Source organism: Manis pentadactyla, chromosome 5, assembly GCF_030020395.1.
Source record: "Manis pentadactyla isolate mManPen7 chromosome 5, mManPen7.hap1, whole genome shotgun sequence".
NCBI classification, from domain to species: Eukaryota; Metazoa; Chordata; class Mammalia; order Pholidota; family Manidae; genus Manis; species Manis pentadactyla.
In genome coordinates this window covers 135725571-135750098 of record NC_080023.1, presented here as the reverse complement: position 1 = coordinate 135750098, position 24528 = coordinate 135725571, and the positions used below count along the sequence as shown (strand labels likewise).

General features: G+C 42.1%; 1 protein-coding gene across 5 annotated transcripts in view; it reads right to left on the bottom strand.

Annotated features, from left to right (window-relative positions):
• The window catches only part of KIF16B (kinesin family member 16B), a 315843-nt gene that overhangs the window by 51340 nt on the left and 239975 nt on the right, over window positions 1-24528 (bottom strand). For 3 of the 5 annotated variants that reach the window (XM_036892122.2, XM_036892120.2, XM_036892121.2), the window contains 2 exons: window positions 21180-21302; window positions 2316-2405 (listed from right to left, as the gene is read on the bottom strand). In XM_036892122.2, the coding sequence (XP_036748017.2) occupies window positions 2316-2405; window positions 21180-21302 (213 nt within the window). The remainder of the gene's footprint in view (window positions 1-2315; window positions 2406-21179; window positions 21303-24528) is intronic. The other 2 variants (XM_057502709.1, XM_057502708.1) reach the window with 1 other exon arrangement.

Here is a 24528-nt window from a genome sequence, read left to right as displayed (position 1 = left end):
CAGGGGTATGGAACATCTGGGGCTCCCAAGAGTTCCTGATTTGTTGGGCCGAGGAAGGGCTGGGGAGGTATGGTTCACCCTTTTCACCTGAGGAGAGGTCACCTCTGGGACCTCTCCTATTGCTGGCAAGACTTTCACATCGCCACCTCTGCTTTGGGTCTTGGGACTGGTGGAGCATGCCTGCCATATACACTGGCTGGAGTCTCAGCCTCCCAGAGTGCTCTGCCTGCCCCTGTCCAACCCACTACTCACCAGAACCCAATGTAATCTGGGCTCAGGATCCCAGAGCAGATCTCCAGGGCCAGGTGTGCAGCGCTCCTCAGCTCCTATCCCCTCCCCGTCCTGTCCTCTTTATTCTGTCTTAGGCTGGTGTGGGGGGGAGGGCTTGGGTCCCATTTGATCTTGGCTTTGCCACCTCACCATTTCCTGTGTCCTCTCTTCTTCCTCAGGTGTAGGGGGTCTGTTCTGCAGTCTTCAGGTCATTTTCAGGTCTAGCTGTATTTGCTATATTTTCCTCTTTTATGTGTTTTTGGGAGGAGGTTTCCATCTTGCCTTCCTATTCCACTATCTTTAATCCTTCCCCATGACATTTGATCAGTATTCTTCCTATAAGGCATGTACCTAAATTAAAATGGTAACTGCCACGTGCACACTTTCTTCTTAATTGTTATGTATTATGTTTTCCTTGTTTATTGTCAGTGCATCCCTGTATGAATTTAAAATGTGTAAGAGAAGATACTTTTGTTCTCATCTACTACTGTACTACTAGAATCTAGAAAAATATGCTTAAATAAAATGGCATTGAGCTAATGGCATTGAAAGAACTGATAGGAATAAATCATGGAATGAATTATATACATATATATGTACATATATGCAAATAATATATATAAATATATAAAGTATATGATATAAATAAAATATATAGAAACATATAAACAAAATTCTGGCAAGTTTGTGTCCTTTGTTTCAAGTAAATTGCTTTTTTCCCCATCTATTCATATGGTATGTTAATATGAAAACCTGTAACATTATTGAAGTACTGATGTATCAACTTAAAACCAAGGAGCTAATATGTTGCATAGCTCAATTTAAAAACCAGTTGCTCTGTACATTTAATACATACACAAAACTTCCATTTTTCATTGTTAATATTAACTTGGGATGTGAAAAGTAAACTGCAGACACAAACTTAATAACAGTTTTGCTGCAGTTACTTCTGGAACTGAAGCCTCTTGGAAGCAATGAGCTATAATTCATACCTGAACCTTCTTCAATTTTAATAAAATACTATTATGATAGAGATTAGGAACAGAATTTCAGAGATAACTCAATTTTACATGGACTTAAGATTCTTCTACACATTAAGGAACCATTATATTTATAAAAGGTATTTCTCTTTATATTGCATATCAGAAAAGAAAGAATGGAAGGCATTGAGATGCTAAGGAAATATTAGTTATTTAATGTGAACCAAATCAGGGACAAATGTCTAAATTTTCTTTTAGAAATCACATGACACTATAAAAATAGTACTGAAAAACAAGACTTAGAGAAAGCAGCCTAATTAGAGAATATTGATTGATTTTCAGTCAGTTGAAATCCAATATTCCCAAATAGCTGTGCCTATACAAGGTTTCCTTTAGTTAAAAGTAAAAATGAATAAATAGTCAAAATAACAATAATACATCCACTTAGAAGATGTACATTAATTTCAGGAATCCTTCCTTAGCTTAAAAGTATTTTAAAAACTAGTTTTTGTCTGAAAGCAAAAGATTACTAATATATCAATACATTCTGGCTGTCTAATCAGATGAATGAAATGCCTCCTTGCTTTTTGTAGATTATTCTATATTTATTATCTAAATTCCCTCAATGTTTGATGATCTAAATTAATTAAATGGAAGTCTAAGCATTCATGCAGTCTTTTTTAAGAGAAAAAAGGACATATCTATACTGAAGAACTTATTACTATATCATATTACTAGGTCTCACAGTTGAGAAATCATAATTAGAATACATTTAATGAAAATTCATCATAAAATTCATGAAAAGGATAGATAGAATTCATTTACTGTCACTTTCCTATCACTTTCAAAATCTTGTGTTCATAAAATGTGTAGAATAAAATTGTGTAGCATAGAGATGGATCAAAGGACAAAAATTAAAAAGCTATATTTGACAGATGAGTAATTGAAATAAAACTTGGTGACACTAATAAGCAATACTTAGAGGGGGGAGCAACAATACTGCAGTCAGCTTATTTACTTGATAAAACAAATGTTCTTAATTGGAGTAATTATTTCATAACTTACCTCTGCATACTTTAACTTCAATGTTTTATGCATTTCTCGAAAACGACTGTAACGCCTGAATATGGTCCATGTCTCATCTAGGACAGTAATCTATTAACCAGGAAAATCAAAATAAATCAGCATTAATTAGAGGAAAAAGTGACTTAATATAAAAAAAAATAATTTAAAAATTAACAAAGTGTTTAGCATGTAAAATTTCTCCAGAATCGAAAACATTAATCTAGCTGCATAAAAGAAGACTTATAAATAGTAATTGTAAGCACTCACCTCTGGCTCCCAAATCTGGTTGCAAGCAGCATGTGCCTACACATATTGAGGGACTGATAGTCACCTCTTATGGCTTAAAGTAAAGTGTCCCTTCACCCTGCACTTGGGTTGTAGAAAGAAAATCCCACAGTGTGGCCTTCTGTTAATAGTGATGTGCCCATACAGTACGTCAGTGTAAGCTACCAGATGCCATCACAGTGGTCAAAAGAGAGGAAAACCAGGGGAGAAGCATAGGAAAAGAAAGGATGAGGAAGAGGAGGAGGAGGAGGTGGTGGTAGAAGGAGAAAGGAGGGGAGGAAAGACAAAGTGAAAAATGAGAAAAAAATCTTTCTGCATCTCAATTGTTATTCAAAAACACACAAAATATTCTGCTTTATTTCATAAGAAGAATTCTCCATCTAGCCTACACCTGGCAATGTAATTCACTGTTCCTGTATAATGAGCTGACTTGGGTAGAAATTCTGGCATATGTCAGATGAAATACTAAAGTGACAGTGACCAGGAGCAGCTGGTGGATACCACCAGCCTTGACAACCATACGTAAAGCATAAGCCAACAAGCCTCAAGTTGCCATCTCAGTCCCCACCTTTCTTCCAAGCCCCAGATGCAGGTACCCAACTTGGTGAAATTTCAGAGTCAACTGTCTAAAAACGAAGGCCATGTGTTCTGCCTAGTCTGAACCCTAGTGTTCTCTGGTGCAGTTCATCTCCATGCATTTCACCACCATCCCCCAAGTTCTGCCAGACATGGCAGCCATCCTGATGCCCCCTCCCCGCTAACATGCCCACAGTGAGCAAGCACTGGGTCTTGCTCCCTTTCCCTCCTAAAAGTTTCTTAGAGCTCCATTCTTCCATCCTTTGCTGCCACCGCCCTCTTACCCTAGGCCATTAGGTCTCATGTGGCCTCTGCCAGGACCCCTCCCAGCTGTCTACATCTACACTGGCCCCCTCCAATCCTTTCTCTGCAGTCGACAAGGGGAGTTTCTTAAAACTTAAATCTGACTATTCCACCTCCCACCTTAACGATCCCCTAGCAGCTTCATGCTGATCCTAGAAAATGGCCTCAATTTTTAATTTTTAACCGCTGTCTACAGCAGCTTCACCTCAAGCCTCTCTCCCCTTAGAGAGAGAGGCCCTGCTCCCTGAATGCACAGATTCCTTTCCACTGCAGGGCCTCTGCATGGGCCATGTCCCTGAATGGGGAATCTTACCCACATGTTAGATAATGCCCTTCTCAAGCACAATGACGACCTCACAGGGGGTCAGTAGGAGAGCAGAACAATGGTGGGAAGAACAACCATGCGGGTAGCTTTGGGAGGCAGAGTACACGTGGAGTGACAGCCATTCTGATTCACTCATTTCCCAAAGTGGCAGATGAGATATATTTTGGGTACACTTTATTTTCATCATTCTGGTTCTGTATACATTATTGAAGATAATTTTTTAATTGTAGTAGGTTTCTTCTTATGAGTTTCCTTTGAAAAGCTATTTCTATAAGGACAAACGGTTAAGTATATTTACAAAAAAAATCCTTAAGTAAAAATAGTAGATTCTCTGCAGTTCTAAGTTTTTAAAGATGGTATGCAAGTCACTCAGGCTTGGGGAACACTGTTCCTAGCATCTAAGCTGGGAGGAGCCTTCTCTCTGGTTCTCTCCTCCCCAGAAGACCCCACTGAGGCACTGGGAGCAGGACTGCACTATCAGCAGGGGTGTGAAGGCTTCCTCAGGGTAAGAGCACAGTGATACAGCACGTTGGCTGGACACAAGCTGAATGTCAAAGAAAGAAATGAAGAGTGGGAGCAACATGGCTACTTGCTAGGGAAGACCAGAAAGCTGACGGAATCACACCTTGTCCTGGGAGAAGTAAGATGCAGAATGCTCATGTATAAGCCTTTGGATTCCACAGATAGTCACCGCAGTGGCTTCAGTCTCCCTCATCCCTCACATTCTAGTGCTCCCTGGCTCTCTGACTGCTTCCACTATACCTTTTGCACTCAGCCAGTCATCACCAACATCCCCTAGATTTTCACTGTCCTCTGGGAATATCCCCTTCATCTTCACTCTGGGTGAAAGCGGGCTCTCCCCTGAGGAGCCACTTCCCCTGCAGCCTCTCAAGTAGGGACTATCTTCTCTACACGCTTCATCCCATTGTGCAGGAAAGTGGGTAGACATTCTTGCTCCATCCAACTTTCAAGCCATTGGACCTCCATCCTTCCCAAACTCCCTCTCCTCTGTGAAGCTCATGCCTTCAGATCCTGTCACTCTACCCATCTTTCTTGCCGGTGTAAATTCAACATGGTCACCACTTCCTGAATTCCTCGAAGGTCTTACCTTTTGCTCAGTCATCTGTTCCAACACTGTGGATTCCAACAGATTCCTCCTTGAATCTTGGCATTTCCACTCATGAACAGATGACCCCTCCAATACTGAGTTCCTGTTGCTTGACTTCTGCCCTAGTTCCTTCCTCAACTGACTTGGAAACTATGCGCAGTCACCGAATTGACTCACTCCCTTGAATTCAACCTCAGATCTCTTTATCCTGCCCTTGAAATCCTGTGGGTGAAGCTAAACCATGACCCTGATTAGGTCCAACGGCAAGCTCACCCACAGCCTGTGCTGGCCTAGCTGTACACTGCTGAAGAAAGACACGGCACCAAACGGCTGGCTTGGTCTCACTTTGGAGTCACCATCACCACTTTCAAGTCATCCTGGATGCCTCTCACCAGCCAAATCACGTTTCCCAACTCCATTCTCTCTTCTAACCTCTTAGTGTTCTAAATAGTTTATGCCATCTTTCTCTTCAAGTCTTCATCACCTTTCCCTGTTCTCATGCTCAGGTAATAATCTTAATTCCTACTTCACTCAGAAAATGCAAGCAATCAAAGAACATCTCCACAAGCACCCCCAAACAAGTCTGCTCCCTGCTACAACCTGCCCTGTGCCTCATCTTTTCTCCCGTTACTAGCACAAAACATGTATCACTGCTACCAGTTGGCCAAATCCTCCTCTTCACACTGGATTCCACTCCCTCTTGCTTCGGAAGGACACTGCAACAAGCAATCTTCGCTTCTGCACCACACATTCCCATTCTCCCCCAGATCATCTCATCAACATCTGAACAAGCTATTATTTCTCTCACCCTAAACTCCCATCTTGGTCTCCTTTCCCCTTCCAATTACCTCTTCATTTCTTTCCTTCCCATTATAACAAAACTCCTTGAAAGAACCTGTTCTTGATGTTATCAGTTTCTTTCTCCTTGAATTTGCTCCAAACTGCTCACCTTTCCACTCAAACTGCTCTTACCAAGGTCATCGATAACCTCCATAATTCTAATCCACTGGTTAATTCTTGGTCTTGATTTTACTTGTCTATGTGCAGGACTTGATGTAGCTGATACCTCCTCTTTGTAACACTTTTTTTTTTCATTTGGCTTCCAGGTTGCTATAACTCTATCACCTTAGTTTTCTTTGCTGGGATTTCTCGTCATCTCCCTGACCTCTAAACATCAGAGGTGTCCCAGGGCTCAGTGATAACATGTTTTATTTTCCACCTGCACTCCTCCTTTGGTTAGCTCATCCCACCTCATAGATTAAATCTCTATGCTCATGATTTCCCGAATGCTCATCCAGACTCATGTATCCCACTGCCTCCTTCATATGTCCACCTCCTTGGATGTCTAATTGAATCTCAAATTTAACATGGCTAAACTTACCAAAATTAACTGCACCCAAACTTGCTCTCCTCTCTGGTTCCCCATCTCAGTAATCGACGATGTCATCCTTCTACTTGTTACATCTACACACTTTGGCATCATCCCTGATGCTCCTCTTTCTCTCACACCTCACATCCAATCCATCAGCAAATCCTTTCTGCCAAACTCCATGATGAGAATCTGACCTCTTCTCACATCACCCCTGGTATAATATCTTGGTCTAAGCCATCATTATCTCTTACCTAGATTATTTTTAAGAGCCTCCTAGTTGGTCTTCCTGCTTCTGCTTTTGTCCCTTTTACCTGACTTCCCTTTCATATCTTTCTCAACACAGCAGCCTAAGTGATCTTGTTAAAAATAAAATCAGATGAGGCCATGTCTTTTGTTCAAAAGGGACATCCTCCCAAGGTGTCTCTCATATCTCCCTTAGGGTACAAGTTCAAGTTCCTTCCCAGATCTATAAGGATTTCTATGATTTGTCTCCTCCTTGGCCTCATCTCTTGTGACTTTCTCCTTTGCTCACTCTGGCCTCCGTGCTTATCTAGAATATATCAGTCATGCTACACAGTAAGTATGGCCTCAGGGACTTTGTATGTGATTTTTCTTACTACCTAACATGATATGTATTTATTTATATACTTTTTTTTTTTTTGTATCTCTCTTCTCCACTGGAATGTCAGCTCCAAGAAAGATGGGATTTTTAGCTGGTTTTAGCTGCATGTCAGAAGAGTACTTAAACTATCACTGGCATCTGAAATGATGAGCTGGAAAATGGAGCTCCAAACTGGACCTGCCCTACATATACTCAGGCTGTTAGTGACAATGAACAAGAGGCAGCCTCAAGCCAAACTAGGAGAAGGGTAAGGTACCTGCACACTCAGCCTATGGGGCCTTCGCCTGCAGCTCTTCTCTCTGCTGCTTTCACAGCTCAGTAATGTTGGGTCATTTTTTGAAATCTCTAATGAAACAGCTACTTCAAACCTACCTCATGATTTGGGGTTTCATCCTTCTTTCCCACAGTGGCCCCAGAACAATGGCTTTATATAAGGGATACTAATTCCTCTGACTTGAACATGCCAAATGCTGGGGAGGACACGGCATGGCTAAGTGATTCCCTGGGCACTAGAATCAAGGGCATTTGGGCACAAGATGACAAGCCAGCAAGGAGATGAAATCCATGAGAGAGGCTCTCAAAAACCATCCACACACTTCCTTCTGCTTTCCTGATATCAGCCCCCCGTGTTTACAGTGGGATGTGGGATGCTACCACAGTGGATGTGCAGAGCAGGGGGAGGACAGAGAGAGATGGCCCACATGGAGAGGGCTATCCAAAGCTTTCTTTGTACATGTTTTCCTCTGAACTGGGCTAATGAGGTCAGTAAAGGTATCAGAGGAATCTTTTCTTCATTGTGTTACACTAGTGACTCCAAGAGTCCCACCATTAATGAAGAGGAAGGGAACTTTCTGGAACCATTAATACTATGGATATAATTACTCCAAAGTGTTGAACAGGACAATCATTACTGGCACATTCTGGGTAATGATATATTTTGTTGCCTTATCTGTCACTTGATGTTTTAATAAACCCACATATATATTATCACAATGATTCTGCCCTCAATATTTCAACCTATGCTCTAAGCCACTGGTTCTCAAAGTGTCATGCCTGACCAGCAGCATCAGCTTCACTGGGGAACATGTTAGCAAATTCTCAGGTCTTATACACACCTGCTTAACCAAAAACTCCTGGTGGGGTCTGGCAATTGGTGTTTTAACAAGCCTTCCAGGCGATTCTGATGCAGGTTATAGCATGAGCAGCCTTGCTGTAGTGGTACTGTCCCCAAATCAGATAGGGATCCTACCACCTTCCCACAGCCCCTTTCCGAGGCCAGATCCCTTCACATGGCATTTGTCCTCTTCCAGGCTGACCTAATGCCACCCTACTAACACAAGCTCCCAGTGGATTAAAAATCTCACTACAGGCAACTTGCCAACACAGAAATAAGGCATGTCGGTTGGTCTGCTGCAGGGTCTTCTGAGGGCAGGTACCCCACTCTAGGATGGGAGAGCTGCTGCTCAGCCTCCAGGCTAGCGCCACACATCACTCCCCCCCTCAGCGATGCCCCACTCCTACTCCGTGCCCTCTGGAGAATCACTCCCTCTTTCATGATTCCTTGGAATGTAGCTCATATTCTTATCACAGCACACATCACAGAATATTCAGTATTTAATTAATGTGCTAATTAACTTATACATAAATATCCTCTACCCTACAAGATTTTAAACACTTTTAGGGAATGAGCCTTTGGCATTAACTGGAGTAGAGAAGGGAGGACTTCCACTGTAGAAATAAACATTACTTGAACAAATATGTGCCAGGAACCACATTTGATGCTGGTAGTTTTCTGAGAAATGTATTTACGATTATTTTGCTTTTCAAATAAGGTAAGGATTCCAGGCTTGGCCCAGATCAAAATGGCTTGATTCCACCTTCTCTGTTCTCGTGGTTTCTTTGAGGTTCACATGATTAAAGATTATTTGAATTAGTCACATAATAATAGTAAAATTTTTTTTAAAATTGCACTCAGAATATGGTGCATTCTCAACATATCTGTAACACAAATTTATAGTGAGGCATAGAGATTTATACATTGAGATTTTCACCTGAATCCAGGTTAAATACAGGGATTACAAAGGTTCAAACTTCCTACTTTATATATAAAATAAATCTCCCCTTGTCTATAGACATGTAAATGAGGAAAATGATGATGAAGACAGGAGATCATCAGGGATCATCACAGACATGGTGGGCAAGGCACCCATAGGTGCCATCTCTCCATGGAAAACGGTCACATCCCTTCTCTAAAATGGAGGCGCCCTCATGCCTATAGCTGGGGAAATGACACATGTGATATTTGGAAAAAATACAGAGAAAGGAGAAATATATATTGGAGTCCTGTTTTGCTCCAGATTAAAACTGGGAATGGGATGACGTGTTGATTGCAGAAGGAATGGACAAACATCACTAGGAAAAATACGTCAGATGAAAATATTCAATTATTTCCTTCAAAGTTGAGAATGTAGGACATCATTACTGCATATCTTTGAGGAGCAAATTCATTATTTTTCTCTCACTGAATGGTTCTGCTGATACAAATCTATCTTATCTGGGCCATAAAACGATCAAGTGCAACTTATACACCATGAACATGTCCACAAGATGAACTGCATTTACTTATAAATAATTCTCAATTGAGTGCTTTCCAAAAATTTATGTTATATCTATATTTTGCTGGTTTAAGGATCATTGATTTTAAGATCTGTTATCAGTACGTATTCACTTATGTATATCTACCTGTGCGAGGAGAATCAACAGTTTTTCATGCAAAACAAAATATTCTAACTGGCCCCAATGTGAACAGTTACGTGTAGAGTGCTCTTCAACAATGTTTATTTTTAACATTTTGAGGAGCTACTGCATGTATATAAAAATAAAATTTCTTGTATTTATTTTTGGAGGAAGTGGTCTAATACCAACCTAATACATATTAAAAAAAGTTTTGTCAGATTTTTGCAAAATACAGTCTTAGGCAGCACCATAACTATGAACATGTTTGCGGAAACATGAAAAATATTACAAATATTTGAATTTGATAGTAGCACACATCAGTGCATTAGACTTAATTAAGATCTCTTCAGACAACTGCTGCAAATGGAATTAAACTGGAAGTGGTAGTGGAAACCAACAGCCTATTAATCACAGTGACATTCTGCTGTGATCACAGCCTGCCAGCCAGGTACTCCTTGCTCTGGTCCACCTCTAACACTGACACATTTTTCTGAGGACAGACAGCGCAGGCACCTTCAGATTTCCAATAAGCTTGCTCACCTCACGTCCTGAATCTGTTCACTATCTTCACCGTGACTGCTCCTAACTTCTGGTCTCCTAGGTTCTCTTCTCTTCTGCTCTCACCTACAGGCCCAGGCTGGACGCCAGGTGAGTCTCCCTACCACTGGGGAACCAGCACCTCAAAGTCCCAGCTCTACACCTTCTGACGGGGCCCCATCAGAAAAATCCCCCAAATCAGGCAGCCTATGGTATCAGCTTTCTCCTCTGTGTCACCCAGCACTGCTGGGACAGCCCTTGAAGGAGTCAAAATTCATTTACATGAAATTTACTCTATTTGTTCTTAGCAGGGTCACTTTCACTTGGACATCCTTCCAAATTACAACTCTGTGAGGAGCATTTCAAACTGTTCTAGATTTTCAGTCCTCATGGACAATGATCTTGTTTAACAGATGATTAGACCAACTGCCTGTGCACCCTTTCAGCCCATCTCAACATGGTGCTTCATTCATCTTCACTTGATTGTCCTTATTTGCAGCTGCCTGAAAGGAGAGCCTCTTCCCAAGGTGGGCCTCAAACTTACTACTTCCTATTACTGATACACCCTTTGTGCCTGCCTGACCTCAGGCCCTGGTGTCCCCATCGCCTAGAATGCCCCCTCTCTCATTTCCACCTGCTGCTGTCCTCCCATCTACCTCAGGTAAACAATATGGCAGGTCTCCCTGCCCATCCTTTGTGATGCCCTTGGCCCTGCACTGTTCTGCTCATCTGCAGTTTCTCTCCCTGCAAGTAGTGGACCTTATCCTAAGTGAGCTGCCTTTTCATCTTTTCTATTTCTCATTGTCTGTATGGTCTTTAAACAAAACAAAACAACCCACAAAAAAGAAATGTTACTGGTACTAAATTCATATATGTTAAGTAATAAATGAATAAAAAATGGAGACAGTAGAGCCCAGAGTAGCTTTTCAAGAAACACTTCGCTACTACAGTTTCCAATTCCCTTTCCATCCTGAAATGTGGGCAGTGGAATGATCTGCATGTCAGTACTTTTTGGACTCACCCATACTGTTCCAAGTGTTTAAAATAGGCATTACAGGAGGTAAGGGAGAGGGAAAGAGCTGTGAAACAAAGAAAGGGTCCTTTACTAGAGTCCTCTTGGAGAGAGGCATCTGCTGATCTGCTAGAAGCATCAAGTGCAGGTGGGTGTGAGATGCCTGGAAACATTGAGGAACGAAAGACGTCTTACACTGCCGGTAAGGTGCAGGCCCCTTGTTTCTGAGTGTCATAGTCCTTTGGCTATGCAAACCTGGGGACAAAAGCCAAGGACATGGGCCGGAAGTGAGTCGCTTGCTCAGCAAGGGGCAGCAGCTGGTGCTCCCACAGGCTACCTAGGAAGGAGAGAGAATGCGGTGCTTTCGGAAAAACATAATTATGTAATGGGGTATTTCAGTCATTTGCTCTGAGATGTGCATGGTACCTCTTTCTCTGGTTCCGTCAGGGAAACTTCAGGGAAGCTCAGAAACCTTTCAGTCTCGGAAACCCAGACTGCAGAGGGCTAAGCTCTGCAGCCAAGTGGACACAGAAGAAAAACTACATCAGCAACTGTCCAGGGCACTGGAGGCGGGGGGACAGCTGCCCTTTGTCCACGTCCACCAACTGCATGAGCTCCTGAACCGAGCAGGCATCCCATCCACAGCAGTGGGCCCCGTGACCCAACAGCTCCACCAACTACAGAAATTCCAGTCAATGGCTCCTGAGGGAAGGAGGGCTAGCAGGAGGAGCAGGTGCACTGTGGAGGGCAGAGGACTCTGAGGGCCAGTCCTAGAGCTGCCCTGTTCATCAGTGGTATGGATGGGAGGTGTATGGAGTTTGGGGAAGGCAGATTCCTGTGAGAGGGAGACCAGTGCAGGTGTTGGGTTATTCAGCCTCATTATCCAGGAAACTCCCCAGAATCCTCTGTGCAGCTACATCAACAATGAGCACAGAAAGTGCCTCGGATTCTTTGGCTCCTGAACCTGGTCTGCATCTGCCATGGGGACAGAAGGAGCCAGGCAGCTAGCTGACTGCCAGGTTACACCACACTCTCCGTATCTATAAAGAAATGCAAAACCAAACAGGGTTTTCTACCTGACCAAAATGTCAGCCTCCTTCAATAACCAGAAATTAAGACTTCCTTATGCTTCAATGTCAGCACCTTCAAAACAGGATAACACCATTTATTTTAGTACACTCACTTCACATAGCAGTTGGGAGGTCATTTGAAAGAATGCAAAAAGACCCTGTGATTCTGATATGATGGATCCCTTTCAAATCCAAGATCATCACCATAAACATGTCTCCTTTCCCCTCGCACAGGGGAATTATTCTACTTTAAAACTGTGGGAAATTGTGAGAATGGCAGCCAAGCACTTTTCCTTCAAAATACCCAGATATTCAGCGGCAAAGCATGGAAGGCAGACTATCTACCAGCCGCCTCTGGATAACAGAATCGTGGAAAGTGCGGGAATAAGACAGACCTGGAGCCTGACTTTACCCCAGTCACTATGTAGCTGGTGGCTTTGGCAAAATTATGCAACTCCTCCAGGCCTCAGTTTCCTCATCTGTAAACGGACTCCTGACACCTGACCTACAGATAAACTGAAAACATGTGAAACAACTAGCAGAGTGTTTGTGCACTTAATAAATGCTAGCTCCTGGCACTGTGATTAGGCTCCTAAAGAAAGGGCTTTTCTTAGGTACTATTCCATGGGCAGCAGCTGCAAAAGGCGAGCACAAACCATTTTGTGATTATAAAACAAACTTTCTGTCTAGGAAGAGATGTAAAACCCCCCAAATTTGGAAATTAAAGGAAGAGGAAATATATTTTCATAGGGAAGAACAAATGGAAATTCAAGGTATGACCGCAAAGAGATGAATGCTTTTCTTCTGTGCTTGGAACTCGATATCATTTCCTCCCTGTCATTTCTCACATGTGCCGCATTTACTCTGTGAAGATAAACACAACTGTGCAAGTAAAGGCAATGTAAACAATCAAGTTGCTTTGTATGAAAATGGGAGAAGGAAGTGTTTGGTTTTTTAAATTTTTTTTCGGCAAAAGGCAAAGTTCTCAATGAGTGGGAAGGGTGCTTAAAGTTAAAAAAAAAAAAAGAGAAAAAAGCCTTAGGATGAAACATGATTCTTCAAATCTTACTGTTATTTCGTTCACTTGTTACTTATGCCTGAAAACAATACACAAGCTGAATACTGGGATCAGATGGACCACAGCTTATGTAACCCTCCATTTGTCTCAGTTTATACACATACAGGGAGATAATCTATCAAGTTACCAATAAGCAGAAATTCAGCTGCCAACACACAAATCCTCCTGAATATTTATATTCTATCAAGTTGGGAGTATTTCTAAAAGATTTATATGTTCATGGTTTATCTAATAGACTGGAATGGCTATTATTTCTGTTATGCCAAATAAAGAGAAATTTTTCTGACTATAAATGTGATTACCTTGACTTTCAAACTACACTTTTTCTGGGCATTTCCTCTTCACACTCCCTGGCAGAAATATTCACCATCAAATTCTCCAGGTTTACCAAAGGCTTAGCAAGAGCCCTAACTTACAGAGTGCCTGTGACTTGGCCAGAATTCAAGATAAGAAGTTAAAACACACACACATAAATAACACATTTTGAAAACAGGCAAGGATTTGGAAATGTCTAGAACAACACTAAAATATGGCCTCAACTTCGATCTGACATGGACATTTGGTACCTGGATCTGCTTACTAGTCATGGGGCTTGGGCAAGTCACTCATAATTTCCCAATTCATTAAATGCAAATAATACTCCCAGTTTGGTACATTTTCCACATTTGTGAAAATGTCTGGCAAAGTGCCTGGGATGAAGACAGTGCCTGAGAGATGTTAGTGCTCTCCCTTGAAGAGAGGCTGCAAACTGAACCGCCTATAGGGATTCGTCAGGAACAAAACTCCTAGAGGCTCCATAGTGTAAGATAACATGAAGCACAGGGTGAGTCTACTGTGTTATTTGAGCACATTCAGTCATTCTACAGAGGATGGATGCAGCTCATGAGATAGGCTAAGCACTGCTGGCAAGTAAGCTAGAAGCTTATGAGATACAGGCAAATCTCAGAATGTGTCAGAACAGATAACAGTAAGGAAGTGACTTGTGAGACACAGTTGAATTCCTAAGATATGCTCAATATACACCTATAACCTGTAAGGCACACCAAGGACATAATAAACATGATGGACAGACAAGAGTGTGGAGACGGGAAGGGTTAAGTCACTGTCACACCCACTCTGGGCCAACAGCTACATCAGCTCTTAACTGACTAATCTTAGTGACAGCTGGCCTGTTTCTCATGCTGGCCCCACACAACCAAGTGCCGGTGAAAACCAGGGTTGTTCAGCAGGCCACTGACTAGGTGGGCTGCCATGCAGCAAGCGTGCACTGGCTCCAGGTGCCCTGTGTCTGCTGAGGTCCTGTGCTCGCAGCTCTGGTCCTGGTAAGCCCCAGGGAAGGCCGAGACAGCAGAGACAGGACTGGAGAATGCTGTATGTGACCCTAGGGTCAGGTAGTGTGCTCTGCCCACCTGCCTTCACACGTGTTTAGACTGACTCAACAAACTGCAATCAGAGACTTCATTTAGTCGGTGGGCCTTTCGTGTAGTCGGACTTGGTGTGTATTGGTGTGTACCACCCCGTCAGGTGACTCCCTCGTCTGTGGCAGCCCATAGGAGCACTTGGGTTTGGGACATTTAACAGAAACTTGAAATGCTGACAACTTACTCAAAACTTTAAAAACCCATTCAGACCAAATAAAACACATCACCTACTGCCAGTCTGCTTCTGCCGCCTTACATTAGTACTGTAACACAACTTTGTCAGTCCCTGGTCCCAGGACCCTGTCAGGCGATGCTTTGACTGTGCAAACAGGAGTCCAGCTGATGCTTGAAGTCCTGCAATCCACCGCCTCTCACCGGCAGGGGCTCTTCTGCTCAGGGAGGACCTGGTAGACCTGAGGGCTCCCAGTACGAAGCATGTCCTTGGCTGCAGGGCTGCACTGACCAAAACCAGAAGGGGGCTCACACGCTTACACGTACGGGGCTGAAGTCAAATGGCCACCTGACTGGGGGCGCTCAGCAGTCACGTGCAAGAGGCACACTTCCTCAAGGTGACACTTTCTGGCTATCATTCTTTATTCTTTCTCTTCTTCTCTGCTCCTTCCAGCTGCTGACCAGGAGTTAAAGCAAAATGAGGCAGCATTTTGAGGCAGGAGGAGACATTACTATATCTTCCACAACATTAAGATAACTAACATTAGGAAAAGTTTTATTTTGGACATTGTGTGTCCAAGGTAAAGTGTGCAAGTGGCCCAGAATGGTTCTGGATAAAAGGCTGACTTTCTACAACCACAGGAGAAAAGGCAGGAACCTGTCCCCCAAACAGCATGAGCAGGACTGTGACCAGAGTGCCAGAGGCTGCTCAAGGAGAGATACCGCAACAGGTGCTTCCGGGAGCCAGAGGCTGGTGAGGGCCCAAGGACAGATAGGGGATGGAGGTCTACCTCTGTGCAGGCAAGCCAGCAAAACAAAGCTCAAGTACTCCATGGGAGATTGGGACTGTCAGAGCCAGGATGTGTGTGTGTGTGTGTGTGTGCATGCACACATGCTGGTGTGCTGGAGGGTAGAGGGGATGAGGTGGGAAGAGGGTAGTGAGGAAGGAGGCAGCAGCTTTCCTGGACTTAGTCAAGATGTGTGATTTGTCCTCTCTCCGTGGACAAGAGAGGCGGCCACGTCCTGAGGGAGAAGGAGGGAGACGGCCGATCAGTGACTGAGTCCATCCACACAGACAGAACATGTGGAGCATGGAGGGCTGTTTACCATGGGCCCAGGTCACGTAACCCCTGGAGCTCCACACAGGCTCTGTCCAGTGAGAACAGCTTGTGGCAGGGCCAGTGTGGGGCACACTGCTGAGTGCCCTCTGCTGGGGGCCATGGCCAGCCAGGTCCTATGTGAGACCCACAGGGCTTGCATCTTTGGGAGAAGATTGGCAATAAACACGAAGATGACTAAAAAGGAAACACTGTGACTGCTGGCTGTGGCACCCGCTGTGATGGGGTAACCCAGGTGGGGGGTGTGGGAGGGAGGTGGGGCAGGGCCCCTTGTGCAGATGCCACCACTCTGGGAGGGACATGGGATGACCATCTTCTGGAAAGATCACTTCCAGGTTTTATGGGAATAAAATCTCTCAGAAAACAGAATATTCAAAAAAATACACCAGTGTTGGCTTATTTGTTTATATTACCATGCTACTCTGTAAGTTAAAAGGCAGAGAACTTAAAGCAATGCTGTAAACATCCACCCACCTCTGTAACCTAAGAGAAGGGAAGCCTCTGTTGCCCTTAAGCACAGATTTCTCAGGCCATCCTTTTATCATGTTGAAATGTCACTGAAAACTTAAGTCCACACACCCTGGTCCCAGCTAACTGAAACAGCAGGTGTGATTCAGTGTGACTGAGTTCACCTACCAATCCCAGAGAAGCATTTGAAGCAGGAGTCTCTGCCTGTCTGAGACATGGCTGGACCGGCATGCCCTTGGCGTGGGCAGGGCATATAGCTCCTGAAGTAAATATCTGTGGGCAGGGCATATAGCTCCTGAAGTAAATGAGGAACACAGTTCCAACAGGACCTAACCGAAACCAATGTACTGACCCAGGGTTCCCAAGCATGTGTCCTTCAAGATGAGTAAAGATATGCAACACGGAGATGACAACATTCTGTATTGTCAAATAAGGACATTAGAATAAACAACAACCCACAAACTGTGATATATCCATACAGTGGGGTGCTATTTATAATAAAAGTTACAAATTACTATTACACTTAGCTACATGGATGAATCTCCAAAATAACATGTTAAGTGGAAGCAGCCAGACACAAGAGAGCAAAAGCTGCCTGGCCCCATTTACACGGCACCCTGGAGCAGACACAGCTCACCTGCAGCTACAGAATGAAGGGCAGTGCTTGCCTGGAGGCTGGGCGTGGGCTCTGACCATGGAAGGCCACAAAACACTTTCTGGAATGACTGCAAAGCCCTAAATCTTGATTGGGGTACAGGTTACGTGGGTGTGTACGTATGTCACAACTCATCAAATGACACTTCAAATGTGTGCATTTCATTTTATGTAAATCATGCCTCAACAAAGTTGACTGGAAAACTTAAATGTGACCAAAAAACAATATCCTTCTATACTTATTTATTCTCACAGCTACTTCATAAAATAAAGTTGTTTTTAATCCCACAAATAAAGATATAAAAGAGAGTCTTTTTGAATTAAAGATATTCTTGTTTAATGAAGTTCTCTTTTTCTCCACTTAAAGCCCAGTGATGGAAACCTTGCCAGGGTCCATCAGTGACCAGAAGATGAGCATCTGAGATCCACTGCTGTCCCCCTTCATCCCCCAACATTCCAGGCCCTGCGCCCTCCTCAGACTTTTCTTTACTGTTCCTTTAACAAGGGTTACAACTACTTCACTTGGCAGTGAACCATGGGAGCTACCAAACTGGGGATTAAGGTAAAAATGGCCCAGAGGAAGGAATGACTTAGATACCTAATAAATTCTTTCTAAGGAAGGGTAGGCAGGCAAGGGCAGGAGGCAGAGAGAAGAGGAGAGGTCAGGGAGAAGCTGAAAGGAGAGCTCTGGGCAGCCATACTTGCATGCGCTGGGGTCTGTCTGCCCAGGCTCTCTGGGCTCTGACAGCTCAGGCAACAGAGACTCTTCCCCAGTGGGCCCTGCGTGTTCCTGAGTCAGCGTGAATCCTGAAATGAACTGGCAGTGACCGCCAACAAGGTAGAGTCACCAAGGGTCTAATTCAGGTGTCAGCACCCTACCCTGCTGCTCACAGAGGCCACAGCCTTGCCTTGCTAAGGGCCTTTAGCAGCCCAGAAGACCACCATGGGGAAAGACGGTAAACAAAAATTGGTATTTTTAAAAGAGAAGCAGCAAAGATTTTTCTAAAGTATTAAGTGCAATAATATAAAGCATCTATATACAGTAACATTACATTTTCTTTCAACAAAGATCTAAAAGTAAACAGAATATTCTTTTAAAAATAATACATTTTGCCTTAGCCTAAGCCACTGGCTTATCAAGAGAATAATTTAGTAGGAGCCAGACTATTATGAAGTGTGACTATTTGTTCTAGAAAGTGTCTAGTCATGAAATATTCAAATGCTGAATGGAAAAGGGTTGGCATACTTAACTTTAAAATTCAGAATGTTGAGGGACAATGAACAATAAAAAGAAAACCCAAAACCCTCATAAAGTCACAACTGCACATTGAAAGTTATTAAAGGGATTCCAAGGGTAAAATCTCACTCATCTCTACACTTTCTTAAAATTTGTTTATTTTTAATAATCAAACATTTATTCAGCACTTAGTATGTAGCAGGCACTGTTCTAAGCACTTTGCATTGTTCTAAGCTCACTTCCCATACCAACCCAAGGTGGGTTTCATTATCCCTATTTTACAGATGAAGCACAGCAAGGTTGTAACTCGTCATGGTTACCTGGAGGAGACTGGACAGGACACAGGTACACTGAGCACTATTCCAACAGCTGTGTCTTTGCTGGAGATGAGCCATTTTTGTTTTGCTCAGGGAAGTATATTCCCTGCCATGTCTGTCCTAGTCCTGGTCCCAGATACTTCTGCGACTGGGTGTCCCTAAAAGACTGTGAGGACACTTCACACCTCCCTGTTAGTGCATCAGGGGCCCTTCCCACATGGAGAACTAGGAATTCTCCAGGCAAATGCCAACTGGCCATTCCTGGTGTTACCTGACAACAGCACCTGGGACAAGTACAAAAAAGAAGCAGAATAAGGACATGTTTTCAGAACATGGCTTTGAGAATTGGGATTTTATATATTTTGAAGGGAAAGCCTAGACTCTCAAAGGCCCAATCGGCTTTTCTGTGTTTGGTTTCCCTAACTTGTCTTTACAACAGCATCTTCACCACTTTGGCCAGATCTACATACACCCTGGACTGTTTCTGTTTGCAATTTTTATTTAAATCAGCTCAGTTTTGTTTTTTTTTTTACTGAGGCATAACTGACATACAACATATTGTTCCAGGTGTACAACATGAGTCACTATTTGTATACATTATGAAATGATCACCACAATTAAGTCTAGTTAACATCCATCATCACACATAGTTATAAATTTTTTTCTTGTGATGAGAACTTTTAAGATTATTTCCATAGAAACTTTCAAATACAGAATAGAGCATTATTAACTATAGTCACAAGGCTTCACATTATATCCCTACAACTCAGTTATTTTTTAACTGGAAGTTTGTACCTTTTGACTACTTCCTCAAGTTTTTTTTATATTCCACATATAAGTGAGATCATACTAAATCAACTTAGTTTTTTAAAAAATTTAAATATCATCTTTACCCTTGTCTTAAGTTTTATGCATGGAATTGATACAGGAGCTATATTTTATTAACACATTTATGTATTAAAATTAATTTATGCACCAATTAAAATCAAGTCCTCTTGCACTATGAAACCTGTGTCTTGGGGAATTCAAATTTTGAGCTGGCAAAAGCCAGTCTTTTACCCTCTAATTAAAAATATGCATATAATAAAAACACACCTTCACAACATATACATGTATATAGCATTGCATGTATGTACAAAGGGAGCTCTACACACACACACACACACACACACACACACATGAGTTTCAAGTGGCTTAGAAAAGGACCTGAGAATGAATTAGGCATTAAGTCTGGTATTAGGGAACTGCTGGATCAAGAACACAGGATACCATTTTAGTAAGAAACCACATAATCTGGCTAGTAAACTCCAAAACACCATTAACACATAGCCATCACATACTCTCAACAGAAACCTCAAATATACAAATTAATGTCCAGGTTTTAAGAGAAAAAGGAAAAGAGTATATAGAAAGAAGAACATGAAAACAACTATACACATTGTTGACAGTTTTTCCAGGAAGACCGAAAAACATGCATGCCTGAAGGGAAAGATCCCTGAGGGCCAATTTCCTCATTTTACCAATGCGGAAATTGAGGCTCAGAGAAGGTGAGAAACTTAGGGTCACTCAGTAAACCACAGCAAAATCCATACTTTATGAACCCAGTGTCCAGATTCCTAGCCTTGTATTTACCTGACCAAGACTGCCTCGAAGAACACCCTCATGCAGCCATATACTGGGAACCCTGGTGGACATCATTACATCCATTAGATCCTAGACCCTCACCTATCCTTGAAAATTAGTGATGAATCATTAATTCCTTGAGGAGGAGATGGTTGCCAGCAATACTTAATGAAGTGTTATGAGTCAATGGAAACAAATTAGGAATAAGATGAAGTCATTATTTTGGAAAGTATGATGTAAGGGAATAGACACATCTCTTCCTGAAAAGTCGGATAAATGAATAGCGCCTAAAACAGATAAGGAAAGCTTCCTAATTAATAACAATAGAAACAACAATAATTATACAGTAGTAATAACAATAGCTATAATTTATTGTTTATTATATACCAGACACTAGACTCAGCACTTTATATGCAGTAATATCTCTGGGACATAAATATTACTCCAATTTTGTAGGTAAGAAAATCAAGCTTAAGCCTACAGAATTAGAGAGACCCAGTGTCCAGGTCTGTCTGGCACTAAAGGGTTTCTCAGGGCGTGGAACCTTCAAGGCCAAAAGCAGGAAACTCCTGGGCAACAGGAGCAGTGGGTCACCCCACCTGACGGGCACATCCACATCTGCCTGACTTACCACCACTAACTTCTACGGGACAATGTCACTCCACGTACTATAGTCTAGACTTTCACACACGAGTTTACAGAAGGACGTGACCAATATCTTACAAAACAAGATGTTCACATGTAGCTTTATATCCTTTTACAAAAAAGACAGAGGAAACACAGGAGGCTCAAGCCTCCAGCCGTCCACCAGAGTAAGGAAGGGCTACTTACCTTGACTTCGAACTCGAAGTGCTCGTCCTTTCCTTGCCCACAGAGAATGTAGCGTGGAATACTAATTTTAATTGGGTCCTTCAGGTCGTCTGGATTTGCTCCCAAAGAGCGAGAAAACATCCGCTATCAAAGGCATGTCAGATAGGAGAACAAAGAGAAGCCAACATCACTCCACTGCTAACACCCTGCATGTGTAGGCAGGAGAAAATGCGTTTCCAGTAGAGGGGAGAACATCAAACCAGGAGGGTTTATTTAGAAAAATGATGGTTTCCTTTGAAAGAGAAATGCTAAGTCTCCTTCATAATGAAAGGCCATTTCTTTAGGTACTATTCCATGAAATTAGGGCAAAAGCACTTCAAAATGTTGTTTGGCTTTGAAGTTCCTTCCAATTTATACAAACAAGTGAAAAAAGGGACAGATTACATATCCTTTTAAAAAACATCAGTATAAACCAGATTCCTTTCTGAGAAGTCTAGATTATCTGACAGACTATCAGATTGCTGTACATAAAGCTCCATAAGCTGGAAATTTTATTCAAATGTACTTCATTTTTAACTTCAAGGCATTTTTTTTTTGTAAGCTAAGTGTAGTGTGAAAAGTTCTTAAACCACAATTAAAATAAATACCAAGTATTTTCTTTAGGCTCCATTTGATTAATAATGAACTTGACTCTGACAAATGTTTATGGTCTGGATGGTGGGAAGCCTGAGGAAGAGGTATTATGAAAAAAATAAATCTCCAAAATGAGTTCTCTTGAGTGTGAATGGGAGAAATCTCTGAACAATCTTCACCATTTGCACTAACCTGGGGCTTTAGAAAACATAAAATATGTTTTTGAAGCAGTAGTAGTAACAATTATAGTTAGCATTTATTGAATAAGTATATATACCAAGAACTGAGTTACAGCTTATAAGCACTGTTTCATTTAATCCTCATGAACGTCCTATGACATATTAGCCATCATTAACCCTATTTATTAGATGAGAGACCCAAGACAGGGAGTTTAGGTAACTTGACAGAGGTAAGTGGTAGAGCCAGGACTTGAATTCAGGCAAACCTATAGTCCACCTACATCACCTCTATGCTGCTACACTGAAACCTGAAATACTTTAATTCATCTGAGATAAACTGAACAGGCAGAAAGGGGTCCTGGACCCTTAGATCCTCAGCCAGGTATAACATGCAAAATCCTATGCAGTCCCATGTGCGTAAAATCTCAGATGTCTAGATGACCTAGAGATGTACAATTTGGTATGATAGGAAGTTACCAAAGCCTTCAGAGCATCTTTTTTTCCCTGCATGGCTGGTCACCCCAAACATGCAACATTAATTTTATTGTAAAGGTGCACCTATTTAACTCTATCCCTGATGTTAAAAACCATAGTGGAAATTCTTAGAGTTTCTCAATATGTGCATTGCCAAAGACCTTTCAATATACTGACCGTATTTCTAAATAACTGTAAATAAAGACATTTTCTGAAATACAGAATGTTTATCACTTTAAAGGTGAAAAGGCAGAGAAATAATTTAGTAGTTTTATTTATATTCGAAGAACATATTTAATGTTAAGAAATGTCTTTGACCTACAAAACCATGGTTTAGCCATGAAATTCTTGCTCTGCTGCCTAAACGCTGGAACCTTCTATGTCACACTTAATAACTATATTTTTCAAGTAGGAAAATGTATCTCTTTTCCAGACCTGAGACAATCACTTGGGAAATCAACTTGCTGGGGTGAGTGTTAGGGCATATGCCTGAACCTCACACCTGTAGCTTAGCACAACTCAGCAGAGGGGAATGATGTAGTAGGGAGAGAAGCAGCAACGAGCAACTGATAATGCTGGTGGGGAAGCAAAGACCCTTCGCTCGGCCTCAGGAAGAACCTAGATCTTCCCACCTGGTTGGACAAAACGCTAACACCCCAGGTGGTTTAGGGAGGAGCTATCTCTGTACAATTACAGGCTGTGCACCAAGTGGTGAGAATGAGGAAATGAAGAAAGAAGGAAAGGGAATGAAATATCTGTTCTCAAGTGAGGAAGGGTGTATTATCATATACATTATAGGTTCTCAGAAAGGTATGGATGACAAGTTTAACCCACTTGGAATTGAAACTCTACTGTTGTGTGTTTCCCTGGAGCAGTCACAGAGCACAGACTCAAGACTCCATGTGGTGTTCACTTCAAAGACTCAGATATGGAAAGAGAAGACTCCGGACGTGGTTTCTGAGTAAGAGTCACACATCTTCTCTGCCCCTCAGTTTCACTGTCTATGGAAATGGGCATAATATTTACCAAATCCCATCCATATGGCAGGAGCCCAACTGTGAACAAGGCAGCATCTGGCCCTGTGGGGCTTTCGTTAGAGGCAAGACAGGCAAACTGATGATTACAGCAGGATTAGAGACAGTTATGATGGGGGCACTGAGTGGGAAAAACTATGAATGTCCACAGTTCTCCAAATGTCCTGAATTTTACTGAGGAAAGGCTACAGTCAAAACAACCCAGGTATATTGTTAACTAAGCAATGATGACTTAATTTTAACTTTATAAATGCCTTTCCTTATAGGCATCCCTAGGATATACAATCAAATATTGAGCACCATGCACAATGCCAGGTCCTGGGAATACAAAGTTAATATTCACAAAGTAATTCCTAAGACCTTTAGTTTTTTTTTCAATTGCATTAAGTTTTGAATGAAGATTTTGGTTTTTCTACTCTAGGATTACATTTTAAAATTAGCAAACGCCACCTAAGTTTCTCTTTTTATTAGTTAACTTTGAAAGTAGAAAGTCTACAGCCGGCGGTGTGTTACTGCAGAGGCATTTTAAGGTGAGAAAGTTCTCTAATAATGTGTAACTCTGAAATATCCCTAATGAGAAGAAAGTTGCTTGAAATTAAGGCTCATAGATCCTTTAAAGAAAAAAATCCCTGCCTTTGATAATTTAACTGAGTTTATGAATGAAGCTGGAACCAGTTATCTGGGAGGAACTAGATCTTATTTATGGAGTGTGCCTAAATCCAGGACAGCCCTTTATATACCAGCACCTGCATGGGCACCCCAAGAAATGGTTCCAGATGGGGCACAATGCCACTGCTCCCAGCAGGATCAGGCGTGAAGTGTACCTGAATCCTGTGGTCAGAAGGACAGTTCTCTCTTCCTGAGTTAGCATGTTGAGGACTAGAAGTATTGACAGAGTTCCCTGCTTATTATCTGTGACCACAGCTTACTTCAATCTCACAGATTTCATAGTAACTAAATGTAATGAATGTAGAGAAATGAATCATAGAAATACATACCTGAAAAATGAGCTAGGGATCTGAAGACATTTAAACAAAAGTATAAATAGAT